General features: G+C 41.1%; 2 protein-coding genes across 2 annotated transcripts; both read right to left on the minus strand.

Moving 5' to 3' along the window:
* Nucleotides 1-4,498: 4,498 nt before the first annotated feature.
* On the minus strand, nucleotides 4,499-6,471 carry ndufa4a (NDUFA4 mitochondrial complex associated a). Its single transcript, XM_071469329.1, has 4 exons — nucleotides 6,311-6,471; nucleotides 5,522-5,610; nucleotides 5,268-5,328; nucleotides 4,499-4,783 (listed from the first exon to the last, which is right to left on the minus strand). The coding sequence occupies exons 1-4, from the start codon at nucleotides 6,350-6,352 to the stop codon at nucleotides 4,727-4,729; spliced, it is 249 nt and encodes an 82-aa protein (XP_071325430.1). The 5' UTR covers nucleotides 6,353-6,471; the 3' UTR covers nucleotides 4,499-4,726.
* A 1,339-nt stretch (nucleotides 6,472-7,810) lies between these two features.
* Nucleotides 7,811-14,149, minus strand: slc35b1 (solute carrier family 35 member B1). Its single transcript, XM_071469317.1, has 9 exons — nucleotides 13,591-14,149; nucleotides 12,455-12,558; nucleotides 12,206-12,336; nucleotides 12,056-12,086; nucleotides 11,207-11,367; nucleotides 10,948-11,074; nucleotides 9,165-9,271; nucleotides 8,867-9,020; nucleotides 7,811-8,426 (listed from the first exon to the last, which is right to left on the minus strand). Exons 1-9 carry the CDS (start codon nucleotides 13,713-13,715, stop codon nucleotides 8,374-8,376), a joined length of 993 nt encoding a protein of 330 aa, XP_071325418.1. The 5' UTR covers nucleotides 13,716-14,149; the 3' UTR covers nucleotides 7,811-8,373.
* Nucleotides 14,150-14,532: the final 383 nt, after the last annotated feature.

The raw sequence follows: 14,532 nt of genomic DNA on the forward strand, positions 1-14,532 counted from the left end.
TGGTGTGGTGTGGTGTGGGTGGTGGTGTAGTTTGGGGTGTGGGTGGTGGTGTGGGTGATGGTGTAGTTCGGAGTGTGGTTGGTGGTGTGGGTGGTGGTGTAGTTTGGGGTGTGGTTGGTGGTGTGGTGTGGTGTGGGTGGTGCTGTAGTTTGGGGTGTGGTTGGTGGTGTGGTGTGGTGTGGGTGGTGGTGTAGTTTGGGGTGTGGTTGGTGGTGTGGTGTGGTGTGGGTGGTGCTGTAGTTTGGGGTGTGGTTGGTGGTGTGGTGTGGGTGGTGGCCTGTAGATGTGTTGTTTGGGTAGTAGGTGCTGTAGTTAGTGGTGTGGTGTGGGTGGTGCTGTAGTTAGTGGTGTGGTGTGGTGTGGTTGGTGCTGTAGTTTGGGGTGTGGTGTGGGTGGTGGTGTGGGTGGTGGCGTGTAGACGTGTTGTTTGGGTAGCCTGTGGATGGAGGCTGGTTGCTGGTGTCAGCGGGGCTCTGATCAGCTGTTGGCAGGCGGATAGCGGGCGGTCTCTCCCCGCGGCGGCACCCCGGGTCGAAAGCCGGTTTGAAGTTTAATGATGCCAGCTGCCAGCTCCACCAGGCTGTGAGCACTAACGAGCTGGCACCGGCGGCGGACTGAGCCGCGGCGGCAGCACCTGGAAATGTAGCACACGTTGCAGAGGGGCGGGGCTCCGCCGGGGCTGTCGAGGGGCCTGCTGGAGACCCAGGACGGCACCGAGAGGCCCGCATCTCTTTGAAGAGCGCCCCAATTTCCATATTTCATTACACACTGCTGACTGACAAGGCCCAGCCAGATGTTCTATTTTCAGCTATTTAAATTTTGACCTGCTTTCCTACCATGGATGCAAAAAGAAAAAAAAAATAATCAAAACACAGATGCCAAGGATGATGGGAACTTGGATGTGGTGTTACTGCTAGTTTTGTTCACATACAGCATGTCACACAGCGTGGACAGTAATCACACATTAAATGCTCCACTTTAAGGTGCACAGCCTATCCTGTGTCATCACAGACTCAGTCTATCCTCAGGGGTTCACTGTCTTGCTCAAGGACATATTAACAAGTCACACTGGTTGTTTCAGGGATCAAACCTGGGACCTTGTATTTATGAGACCATCCAGCCAGCCCGGCGCTGAATTGGCTCCCAGAGTGAGTGATGCATGCTCTGAAACACCTAAAGCATGCTCGCACAGCTCCTCTGTCCCTGAGATATTGGCTATGATTAATTCCTGTGGTATTCCTGTTGAAATGGCTGTTAAATTGCAGCGTCCTTACTCAATCCCTCATGCAAAAATACATCGACAACCCTGACCTTTTTGTGCATCTGCTGCAAATAGCACTTTGTCATCCTGAGTGAGCAAGCTCAAGGATCAATGTGGTTTCGTTGGAATAAAACTTCCTCGACAAACCTTCTGGCAAGCGCATCTATTTCAGTATGTTTGTTTAAAAATGTAAAGTCCAATATTGAATAAGTGAGACGTCCATGTCTTTTTTGATTATAAAGCAGGTCTAGATTCTATATTAATACTGTGAAAGTATCAAAGCCTCAGTCCACAGAGAAATGCACACAGCCTGTGTTCAGAAACTGAGCCTTAAAGCGAGCTGTCAGGACTTCTGTTACTTTGTGATGTCACAACAAAGTAGTCGCCGCCTTCAGCCATGCTCCAAACCCAGCACACGTGGATCCACCATCCAATCTTGCTTTGAGCTTCTCTTCTGATTGGCTCACTAACCTGTTGTTACTGGAGCTCCAGAGACAGAGATGTAAAACTAGATTGAGATTGTTCTTGGTTCTTAAAGTAAAAATATATCTTCTTATGGATATCAACACTTCAAATGAAACACTGGAAAAGTGTAAAATATGGGAACTCCAAAAGGAAAGTCCTGATACTCTCTTAAAACATTAAAACATTAAAAATAAAAGTTTAATAAAGTCATTAATAAGATTAAAAACCTGAAACTATACATTGAAACAATTTGCGATTAATATTCTTATTCATTTTAATGCCTTTAAAGCTGCACTAATCAACATTTTGAAATGTATTTCTTAATTTTTTCTATAGGCTATTTCTGCATAATCCTCATGGTGGATAATTAAAATAGTCAAAGTAAAAGTACTTACTGCCGTCAGTACTGCATAAGCTTTATGTGCATTTCATGTTCGGCCTTAAAGTGTGTGTATGTGGGTGTAAGATGAAACAGGCATATCAGGTTTATTCATCATTCCCTCACACACAGATACCACGAAGATGCTTTGTTAGTCTGAACAGTGCTGGAGTCTCTGCAGTCCCCCCTGCCTTTGGACTACCTGACCTTTGGCATGACCTTTAGAAGACAATTTGAAGCTGCAGCAATCACCACGCGCCTTGGCCCGAAATATTTTCCCTCATTATTTTTTCAATGTTACCTTTGCGGAAGGGCAGAAAAGAGCTGGATTCAACAGAGGGGTCGGGGGTCAGGAGGAGGAGGGTAAAAATGCAGGCCAGCTTGGCTCTACAGTTCAGTGTTCAGCTGGCGTCCTCAGAGAATTCACTAACACGAAGCCATTTGAACTCTGAACCCTTCAGCTGTCTGTCAAACGCTGACCCTCTGTGTTGACTGTTATCTGGTTTGACAATTAGGAAAGCGCCACAGCCAGTAATAATGGACTGGACAGTGGCTACAGAGCTTTAATGTCAAGCAACAAAACACTAAACATGTGTACAGAATATCAATTTTCTCTGCAATTTGATATAAGTTGTCCTGAGTCAACCTCTTGAATTGTAGAACCACCTCTTCAACTGTTGAGTAAAATGCTTGATCTTGATATGGTCTGTCCACCCCTTTGATCCAGACCTCAGTTTTTAAAATATCTCAACTATGGGACTGATAACCTGCTTTGAAATATTGCAAAGACAATCATTGTTCCCAGAGGATGAATTTGAGGATGATCGTAAGCAGTCAGGACAACAAAAATTTTAAAGGTATTTATTCTTCAGATGTAGCAATATTGTCTTACAAAATCACCAATGCAAAAACCGTAAACATTTTGAAGGTGTAGGAAGTATATAAAAACCCTATTCAGCAGAGGTATTTTCAGTTTTCACCTTCTGTACTGTGCAGACCCTGAATGGAAAACTTTGGGTTGCGTGTATTTCCAAAGCAGCTGTTTGTTTCTGCAGTTTAACTGTTCATTTATAAAGTACACCAGCTGTTATTGTTTTAATAAACTGGATTCATCTGAGGCTTGACTGATCATTTTTGCTTAATTAAAATAATTCATTCTGCAAAAAGACAGAAGGCTAAAAACACCTGACTCTAAAGCAGCAGCATGAAATAAGGCAGAATTCTTTTGTTTTGTTTTTTGATCAGATTCATTAATTTGCGTTCTTTTTTTTTTTTCCCCTCAACCATCCAGCCACCAGCGCTTGCTCTCCAGCCACACAGCATGCCGCTTGCTTTCATTTTGCCTCCATTAAGCTGAAAATCACAGGTTACATCAACAAATAAATGAGCTCAGGAAAATAAAGGCATTTTGTGTCATTTCCATTTTCAGAAACTTATTTGAAATGACAGTAATTATTTGGGGGGGGGGGGGCCTGAGTGCTCAGAGTCAACAAGGTGAACATGCTGAAACAATTGAAATGTTCCAAAATTAAGCATCATTATATGCTGCGCCAGAAGTTAATTTTCATTTCCCCAGGTGAGAAGAAAAAAAAATAGGCATGCAGAGCGTTCCAGGCTCGGTGAAGATTTAGACGTGGGCTTCTATTCAAATATGAAGGTCTCCTTGACATTTTCTACTCTGCGTTGGCTGCTCATCCTTGTCGAATTTCTCCAAGCTGCAGATGGAAAAGCACGACCTGTTGACATTTACAAACTCATCTGGCGGAGAGCGATGGCATTCTATAAGGAGAAACACCTCAGAATATCCCACCACAGGGTCCTGTTTCCACTGCTGCGTGTTGCACATGAACATGTTATTGCTTTAAACAAACATCAGTCAACCTTTACAGGGAGAGAGACATGTTTTCTCTCACTCTTCCCTTCAGGGTCTATGACTACAGCATTTTCTGTAAGCTTGGAGGACTATGCAGAGGCAGCACTGAGCAGCCAATTGACCTCAAACTAGTCTAAATAAGTCAGATTTTATTACTGCAACTTCTGGACTGCCACAGCTGCCACCAGAGGGAGCTCACTTTTCAAATGTGACCAGGTTAAAGTCTGCCCCTGCCATGCCGATTAGGTTCTGGATAGCAGCCAAGAATAGTGTGGCCCATAGTTCGCCAGCAGCTAGGTTAAGGCAGGACGAAGGTGAAATGAGGTGAAAACAAAGCCCACATAGTGATAGCCAAGCAGGACACAACTGTAAACAGAGTGCTGAAGGTGGTCTGACTGGTAATGCAACTAAGTATGTGTGATATGCTTTTGAAAGTGACCATACAAATTAAAACATGACTCAAGATCGAGGACACAGAAAACAAAGTGCCCGCAGACAAAACCACAATAAATGAAACTGGTTCTTTTCTCTGTATGGAGGAGAAAAGACTCCTTCATTTTATTAAGAGCCACTGAACATGAGAAACAAGAAACAAGGTTTCAAAAAGCCAATGGATGCAATGAAGAACTTAAATATGAATCATTGTGCGGGTTAAGCTTCTGCATCCCTCAGGTTTCTGGAGAAAAGTTGAAAACGAGGCTGTGCGGATCAGCTCATCTTTGTGCTTTTGGTCCAGCAGATTTGATCTTTAGAAGTCAGGACGATCCTTCTTCAGCTTGCTGTAGTCCATGTTGACTGTGAAAAACTGAGAGTACAAACTAAATTTAGCTCAAGGGAAAACACCGATATTTTGCATTAGTATGCCTTTGTTGCCTAAGAGTGAGTTCAGATGACTTGGCACACAGCATTATGCTGTAGTTTCCCTCCATGTTACAAAGTCACTTGATTTCATAGAAAGATTTATAAAAATCTTGTAATAAAGTAAAACATTTGTCGCGTCATACTTCAGCAATTCATTTGCCTTCATGTTGTCTTCTGGAAACTCTGTTACTTTTGATCAAGTGTGACCAGTTAATGACTTCATCAGATTTGTTACTACAAGGCAGCGTTAACCAGATTATGTAATTTGATTAATCCAGTAGAGGGAATAATCCCTGGCTCAGCGACAAGTCTGGCAAAGAGCCATACTATAATCCCTGAATATAACAACCTACGCTCCTTCAGTAACAACTTCAGCACAGAAATCAGTGCAATCACGACATGATTTACTGAGAGAGACAGACACACACCTTGTACTGATCATTTGGGCCCAGTTTGTTCCAGGGCTCTGGGTTGTTCTTGCGATCCCAGCTGCAGAGGAGAAAATGGTTACACACTATAAAAGATGCAGACAGGGGTGCCCACAGACAATTATAATAACATTAATCACAATAACTGAACTGCAGCACTGTCAGTCGTCTTTACACTTCCCATAATCCTCAAATAGAATTACTCAAAAGGAAAGAGAAAGACCATAAAAGAAAGTCATAACTGGAGTCCTTACCAAACATCAGGGTTTTTCAAGGCCAGACGACCAAGATACATCATGGACATGGTTACTCCTCCACCGATGAAGACGAAGAGGGGGATGAGCTGTAAGTGACAGACAGAAAGGTAAGAAATCTTCATCAACTTGAGGGCAAACTATCACCGCTCAAGGAAGGACTATACCAGTAAACTCACTGAGACTGCTGACAGACTGTGTATGCTAAAAACACTGTCCTGCACAACTAACAAAGGCAAAACTGCTTACAAACGTAAACACAAACTATCAGTTGTGGCTTTATTTACTTTCTTTATTCCCTTTCACCACTTCTTGACTTAGTTAACAAGTTGTACAGACATAACGTGGTTTAGATAAACTTAAATTCTAGTATGGGTTAATAGCAATGCTGCTAGCTAACGCTAACTAGCCAGCTAGTGCAGCTACTTCCAGCACACCACCCCCTGTCTTGGCAGAATCAACAGCTGTTATAGTTCATGAGTGAAGCCGTGACCTGATCTGACTCCAAACCTTCAACTACCAAAAGTATTTGTCCGTGTGGCATTAGGGAAATATACACGAATCACCACTTGTTATAGATTAAAATAAACTGTGAAGCATCTGCGTGTAATTGACAGTTTCTCAAAGTCAGCGCGGTCAAAGCACAGGTCAGAGCACTAGCTTGCTGAAGCTAGCAATGCTAACTGGTTAAGCTAAGCTAAGTTAGCCACAGAAATTCTCAGATGATCCGAGTTAAGAACAAGCCCTCTAACCCGAAGCTTTTACTGGATATAGCTAGATTATACTCACAGCTGGGTGGCTTCTGAGCTGTTTGCGGACTGTGGCGAGCATTTTTGACGTTTTGAGAGGGCTGATTTAACGTAGTTTGTACAGAAATAAACGGATTACCCACACTCTTGCCAAAACGGTGCGGAATTTAATCTGCGAGATTGGGCGGAAGAAAGGCCGAGGAAACACAAATAGGACGCTACACACACTGCCTGATTAGCACAGGCAAAAACACACCATTATTAATTATTATGTGTAGTGTGTAAGGCATTTATGTCACATTACGTGTCATAAAATATTGTCATTTAGTACGGTTTTATTAATATGTGGTTGTGTGGCTTCAGCATTTATTTCCACACAGTATTTTATTCTGGCGGGTGAAATGTTGACACCAGTTTTCGTCAAAAAATAAAATCAGCCCTTTTAAACATTTTGTTATATTCTTATTGATTAATGCTTATATAATATAATATGTAATGTGTGTATTTAATCTTGTTTCACATACTGTAGCTTTCTGGGATAATAGTTGTGATATAAATTATAACTCATGCTTCATTAGTTTAATTTTCTTTTCAAAATAAAACACCCGCATTTACTTAAAGATACATAAAGTGATTGTTTATGTGACATGATGAAGATAACAGACAGTTTACTGCTCCTGCCTCTGTCAGTGTGAGAAGGTGAACTGTATGAATCTTACTCTGGCAGCAGGTGGCGCTGTTTCCCTCCACCAGAGAAGAAGAAAACTACATTTTAGGAAATCCAATCAGTTTTAATCCTCAGGTTTAAAGATCTGCCTTCTACTTTGTAACCATTATGACACCTGTTTTGGATCTAAACACAATTTATTAGTTATTTTAAGCAGCCAACATCAGTGGTGGAAGAAGTATTCGGTACTTCATCAATAGTGTAGAAAGGCCCTGCATTCAAAAAGTAAAATGCATCAATTGCATCAAAATATACTTAAACTACCAAAGTAAAAGTAAATATTATGTAAAATAGCCAATTTCAGAACAATATATATTGTATTATTGGATTCAATTATTGATGCATTAATGTCTAAGCATCAATAATGTTGCAGCTGGTAAGGGTGGGGCTAATTTTAACTACTTTATATACTGCCAGGTGCTAAATCCATATCAGTGCTATTAATCTATTAAATGATTATATTTTAGCAGCATCTGCAAATTAACTATTAACTAAAATTGTCACATAAATGTAGCTGAGTAAAGAGTGCAGTATTTCCATCTGAATTGTAGTGGAGTAGAAGCATAAAGTAACATTAAGTGGAAGCAACTAAAGTACAAGTACCTCAAACTTGTAATCAGGTACAGTTCTAGAGTAAATATACATAGTTACTTTCCAACACTGGCCAACACAGGCAGGGCTTTTAAAAATGAGATATTAAAATATTGTATAATTACATGTTAGTTGCTATTTTTCTACTGAAAAATGCAAAACTTACACCCTGATGTGAACCAATCAAGTGAAGTCTAAAATAAAAAGAAAATCACCATGACATATCACAATTTCCCTTTTATGGCAAGTTATTTTCAACTTTGTAGAAAATAAAAGTAAAAACAATTCAATTGTAAGATTGGACATAACACAACAGGCTACATACAATCGTTTATATTTTATAAATGGCATGATACTTGGCTAAATATTTGCCAAGAAATAAACTACATATGTGATAATAACACATATTCAAGCAATAGTTTGTAAACCGAGCCTTATTTGTTGGTAGGTTCATGACTTAAATGCAACTTCCATCCGAAAGAGGTGAGCTGGTTTCAGAAACAATAAAGATTTGTCTAAATACAGTATTTATTCATTCATTCATAATTTGATCCCTATTAAAACGTTCTCTTCAGCACATCAACAGTACACAACAGAAGCTTGAGTTCAAAACTACGATGACTCTCTTTTAAATACAGTTAAGTTAAAAATCTGACTGTACTTGAACAAATCACAGGCACATACAGTATGCCTGTACAGGATGTCTTATGAAAATAAGATACTGGCTGTAGAGTGTTTGCATTCGTTTTTGCAAGGTTTCTGTCTCTCTCTTCGCCCCAGATGTTTTAGTGTGTCGTCTTCTTGGGGGTCTTGCCAAATTTAGCATCAAATCCGAGGCCTAAAGAGAAAAACAAAAACAAAAATGTGATTAAGGAGCAAAGGAAACTCTCAGCAGTTAAACAGGCACTATTTTACACTCCGGAGATCACCACCAGAATCACCAGTGTTACCAATAAAAACATTAAAAATATGAGCAGTCTGGCATCAGCGTTAATTTACTGACTCCCCTACAGCTATACTCCCAATGCATAATTTACCAGTCAACCAAATGGTGTGCGTGGGAAGCTTAAGTATTCCCTAGTTGGACCTAATTGTTTGTTAGAACAAACACATACAGTCACTGTCTCAGGCTGCAGCTGTTGCTGGTTTCAGCTATGTTCTGGCAAGCATTTGATAGTTTTATAATCTGTCACTATTTTTACAGTGATACAGTGCATTCATAAGAAAAATGTAACACCTTTGAGTAAAGGCAGGAGGAAAGAGAGTGTTTATTCTCACCAAGGAAAACTAGGATGGTGCCAACCCACTGCATTGTACTCATGACGTTGCCAAACAGAATAACAGAGCCAAGGATTGTGAAGAACTTCCTCGTGGTGGTGACGATGGAGCAGGTCAGAGGCCCAAAGTACACAACCGTCATAAAGATGAAGGTCTGGTGAAAGATGACAAAAAAATACTCAAAGATTGTAACATGAATATACACTGTACTGTATTTCCTCTCACAACACAACAGCACATTTCCCAGTACTTAATACAACTGCATCACCCACACCAGTCCCTCCATCCATAAACCCACCTGGCCTAAAGCACTGGTCAGTCCAAACAGAAGAATATTGTAGAAGATGCTGGGGTGGCGTTCAGTAAAACTCAGGAACTCCCACACCTCCCCTGTCCACAACACGGCTGAGAGCCGAGAAGAAGAAGGCAGCAACAGAAAGAGAAAATAACAATGTCATCTCAAAAACAGAACTCGGTAATTGATATTAATGTCACATTTACTGCCTTCGTTTCCTTGTCCTTGACTCTAATGTGCTGAGAAAATCAGATCATAGTGTTGACAGTGTGGGCACATGGTGCCACCAAGTGGTTTAATGCAGTCATAACAATCAGATGAAGCCTTGGTGTGGTGTGGGGGTGTCATGGATTCGTAGGAGTGGAGGAATAAGAATACCTTTGTATCTTGGGAAACAGCAGCACTTCAAAGATAGTGAAGGCAGATTTCTAATAAAGATTGCAGCAGTGTACCTGGGTATGGGCGTCAGGAGGCGTTTTAATAGAGCTGAGCTTAGAACTGAATCCGACACTTGTGAAAAACAAATATTACATTTTCTAATATAATATGGCCTGTGAAAGTGGGAAGCAGATGTTCAGGAGAGATGGAAACAAACTCAGGGATAACAGGCAATACCAATTAGTTTGTTTAAAGAATGATAAAAGTCCCTCAGTTCTCACACTGGCTTTGACCTTTTGATGTCTATCATACGACCCATTAGTGCCTAACCTTAGAAAGCCCCTCATTATATTGCATTTGTTTTACTTGCCTGACTCTCCAGCATATTATAGCAACCACCTCACAGAGCCGAGGGCTTTGAGGTGCACAATTCCTTATCTAGAGAGATAACACTGAAAACTTTGCCTCGACTGAATTAATGAGTTTTTTCCCCCTGAGAGAACAGGGTTCACCTTTTCTCAGAGAGCCTGAAACTCAGCAGTTATTGGTTTTTGTTTGGGGTCTTTACTTAATAGTTTTGTCATTAGCTACTCCATCACAGCAGTTATTTGCCCTGGGGTCTTTGTGAGAATTTATTGTGATATTATAAATCAAACACAACTAATAATAATGTAACATTTAAGAAATGCACCAAATGACACTGAAAGCCATGTTGTAATTCCACTGTTAATATTATACCACCTTAAGGTGAAATGAGATATTGCTGCAGTTTGATAAACTGTTGAGTCAACAAACATCTCAGCTCTCGCACCTCTAATTGTGTTTAAGACTAGAGAATTTGATTTGGACCTTCAGTTCAAATTATTGAGGCATTTTAGGACTTTGAAGAGCTACAGATATGTAACTGTAAAACTGAGGAATACTCCTCTGTCCTGTATAATGTAGCATGTAAACACGTTACATGATTATTTGGTAGATGAGGAACTATGTGCCATAGAGTACCAGAACAAATAAACACTACACCGGTGAAATGTGAAAACAACCAACACTGGTTTGCAATATTTTTCAGTTTGAATTATTTTATAGGTTTTTTTTTTTTTTATTTCATTACAAACATTTCAGTATCATAAAAACAACCAGTGAAACATTAACAATTGTTTTCAGCATTGTCTGAGAATTCTTGCAACAGGATGTTCATTGCACCAGTGTTTGGTTCATTCTGCTGCACTTTGGCAGGACTGCACCACACCAAGGTGATCTTGCTCATTAGCGTCTCCTCTCTGGATGCAGGTGTGCTAGCCAGTGAATTGTCCTGATGTGGTTTTGGTTGGAATAAAAACACTCCATCTACTCCATGGCACACATCTTGATTAGATGAAAAGTTTGGCAAAGAGCACAGTTGACTCACCTAATCCCAGCACCAGGGTGGACCACATGTTAATGTTCAGCATCATGTGGTTGGCACTGGTCTGGAAACGAGCCCTCATGTGGTCCTGGGCCACACCAGTCAAACCGTCCAATGTCAGAGAGACCAGCTATGACACACCACCAGGCCATGAGACAAATGTCATGGAAATGCCACAGTAACCATGGATACAGTAAGGAGACAGGAATAGATCGGCAACATGAGAATAAATGTGATGGGCTATAAAGATATATTATCTCACCAGCAGAATCTCTCCAAAGCCAAAAACATGGTCGTCTGCGACAGCTGAGCTCTTGTTGGGTTTGTAGAGGAACAGAGCCACACCACCCACAATCAGCAGCACACACAGGTACTTAGCCAGTGGGTACCTCTTCCTCAGTATTGTAACTCCAAGGATCATCACTGGAACAACACAACAACGACATGATGGATCACTTTAAACCGTGCATACCAGTGTAACATGCCTGTGGTGTGAGTTAATCTCACCCTGGATACAATATCAGGCCTTCACCCCTGAGAGTGGAACATATGGATGGTGAAAAAAATGTGTATGTGTAAGAACAGATAACAAGCTGTGAGCGGTGACACATAACCTTCACGTACAAACAGAACAAACTCTAAACTGCAGCAACTCTGCTCTGAACTCCACACGTCTTAAAAGAATCTGTTTACTCTACGAGTCCTAGATCAGTTCAGAAAGATAACAGAATCTCTCCTGTTTGTCAAGTACCATAAACACATGGGTGACTTCACTTTTTACATATGTACATGACATTATGACACTTGGCAGCTCACAATTAAATTTTTACTGAAACAGAGCAGGGCGTGGCCTGATACTTGTACTGTTCACTAAGTTATATATATCAAGTCAAACCAGTTTCATTTATACAGCCAAAGATCTGCAGTGGAATAAAGGAAGAGACCTCAGGGAATGCACATGTTCATTTTGTTATAAAGAGCAAACATAGCCTCAGACATCAGTTTAGCAGCAGATTTATGTAGGTAATAGAAGATGATATGGTGTGCAGGTATGCAGATGATATGTAGGCAGAAAGCAAGATGCAAACCAAAGTGATATTATCAGATTTACCTGGTATGGGCTTGCAGGATTTTCCCAACACCTATCACAAGAAAAAGATGCATTTCAGAATATGATAGCACCAAGCAGCTGGACTGATACAAAACCCCAAAACAACATGTTGGCCATCTAACTTTGCCCCATGTGAAAGGGCAGACTCACCTGTGTGGGATAGTTGACATACTGAAGGGCAGAGTTACTGGACACCATGGCTCCAAGATAAGAGAGGGAACACAGTCCATAGAGCCAGTTCTTGGTGTGATCTGGCTTTGAGCCCTCAAAAAACTGGATCACTGATGAGAAAGAGAAAGATGTTTTTATTATAAGGCATCAACAACAATGTAATGACTTTACAACTTCACAACCTCAGAAATATGTTGGACAATGTTTATATGTACAGCACATACTCACAGATCTTAGCAAACAGCGCATTGATAACACACTGGATGAAGACCAATGTCCTGGCGAATCTGAACTTCTCCTTCTTTTCTCCTTGGCCATATTCGCCTCGAGTGCTGGAAAAGTCAGAGAAACAACAGTGTGTTGAACGCAACAGATCACAGACAATGAATCTCAAACTGAAGGACCCTTCACTGGCCTTCTTGGCCGGAGCAATGGGAAGTGAGGTTAAAGAGCAGAGTGCTTTCATCAGTCTCTAAGCTAAGAAAGGGCCATTCATAAAGGAGAGCCCACAATGCATAAAATTACACCCGAAGGGCTGCTGTGGTGGCGGTGGCGGTGGTGACATTTTGTTTGTCAGTTTGCAGTCGTAATCGAGAACTCACAGGAAACTGCAATGTCATATATCATATATCATTTTACAACAATATGTAACAGAAACTTTATTCAATTGATTAATTATTGAACAAATTATATACAATTATTCAGGTTGTGAAAAGGCTGCTTCACCAGAAACACCAGTTTCAAGTCTTTCTGAAACCAGATATGATCCCTGTCCCCATTAGCGACTGAGGCGGTAGCATACCATCTGTGTCATGCCTCAGTGTGTGGTATGCAACAGAGGCTGAGCTCGCCTCTTACTAGAGAACCACAAGTAACCTTTATGATTTGCTGGTTTGTGTTTTAAGGTGTTTTTTGCTTAATATATGAAAGATAATGTTTGTTTTAGACACATGACAAAGGTATGATGTCACCTATGAGGGATAATGACATGCAAAATGCAGTTAATTATAAAAAAAAAGAGGACCTATTCTAGGTTTGAGGGGACAATACGTGTGCATTTTTATGTCAACAAAATGTCACCAAACTCCATTCTGAAATGTAGCGATTTAAAGTCTAATCGATGTTGCTTTTCGCATTGGTTGGGGCAAATTTACATCACATAAAACGAATACTTCGACACACAAGCATATCCTGTACTAAATGGTGTTTCATTTCAAATTTTAAAAGTAGCATTAATTAGGAAAGATAGCATACTTTCGCACCACGCTCTCAATATGCAAGCCAACATTAAATACGCAGATTTTTGAATAGAGTTTGGTGCTGGACAGACCGACATCTGCAATCTGAGGTTAACTGTTACTCACATTGTCTCTTGCAATATCCCATAATAAAAGTAACACACAAAGACTCCGAGGAAGCAAACGATGAACCGTATCCGCATATTGTCCCACACCGAGGTGGGTTTCCCTGCTCCCTTTCCCGCAGCCATGCTGTCTTCCACCAGCCCCGGTATGGCAACCGACACCGCTCCGCTCCCCGAGCCCCTCACACCGACGTCCCGCTCCACTATCGCCGATATTACGAGCCCGGAAATGGTGCTCGTGTTTTGTTTTGTTTTTTTTTTTTTTCTCGTAGTCCGTGGATTTTGCACAAGCTGAAAGGTTCTGCTGATTAAAAAAAATCACCAAACCCTCTTGTGCACAGTGTTATTTCCCACAGCTTGCTAACGATATCATGAACCGTCCGGAGCTATCAAGTCATTATTGTTTATTTCGCATCCTCCCTGTGTAGCTCCTGCCGCCGACAGTCCAGCTATCTGCTCCGGGGCAGCTGCACCGTGAACAACATCCTAGTCACACCCGCACAGGTGAGCCTGCAGGTGAGTTTGCTCCGTGTTTCCATTCAGAAACTAGACCTATAATTAGAGGAAAAAAAGAGGTCGCGTCAGGAAATTGGTTTTGTGAAAGGACCCAGTGGTGTCAGCAGCCATGCCTGAACCTTAGAGTCAGTTTCATGAATTAAATCAAGACACAAAAGCATCATGGTGTGTTCATCGTACCCATGTCAGTCACTGTAAAAAAAAAAACTCTGCAGGAAATGCTACTTATTCTAATTAAAATTGTACTTTTTGCCAGGTTTTGTGATACAGCAGTTGCGAGGACGACTATTTAAAAAATTGAGGTCCTTCCCTGAAAATGTCGCGTATCTTTTTGTCGTCCGAGGATGTGGATTAAATTCATTGGCCCACCCTCGGCCAATCAGGAAGCGGATTTGGGTGAAAAAAGGCGGCGCTTGTGTTTAAAAAC

This window comes from Trachinotus anak, unplaced genomic scaffold (genome assembly GCF_046630095.1).
Source record: "Trachinotus anak isolate AG129_WGS33_773 ecotype Australia unplaced genomic scaffold, CSIRO_AGI_Tana_v1 ptg000003l, whole genome shotgun sequence".
Lineage (NCBI taxonomy): Eukaryota > Metazoa > Chordata > Actinopteri > Carangiformes > Carangidae > Trachinotus > Trachinotus anak.

What these genes read in the sequence shown, in the direction of transcription:
- ndufa4a (XM_071469329.1), bottom strand. Translation starts at nt 6,352, where the DNA reads ATGCTCGCCACAGTCCGCAAACAGCTCAGAAGCCACCCAGCT. An exon ending in TTGAAAAACCCTGATGTTTG is followed by an intron (nt 5,329 to 5,521) that starts GTAAGGACTCCA and finishes TCTCCTCTGCAG; the next exon opens with CTGGGATCGCAAGAACAACC. An exon ending in GCCCAAATGATCAGTACAAG is followed by an intron (nt 4,784 to 5,267) that starts GTGTGTGTCTGT and finishes TTGTACTCTCAG; the next exon opens with TTTTTCACAGTCAACATGGA.
- slc35b1 (XM_071469317.1), bottom strand. Translation starts at nt 13,715, where the DNA reads ATGGCTGCGGGAAAGGGAGCAGGGAAACCCACCTCGGTGTGGGACAAT. An exon ending in ATGTCAACTATCCCACACAG is followed by an intron (nt 12,087 to 12,205) that starts GTGAGTCTGCCC and finishes TTCTTGTGATAG; the next exon opens with GTGTTGGGAAAATCCTGCAA. An exon ending in GCTTTGGAGAGATTCTGCTG is followed by an intron (nt 11,075 to 11,206) that starts GTGAGATAATAT and finishes GGTGTGTCATAG; the next exon opens with CTGGTCTCTCTGACATTGGA.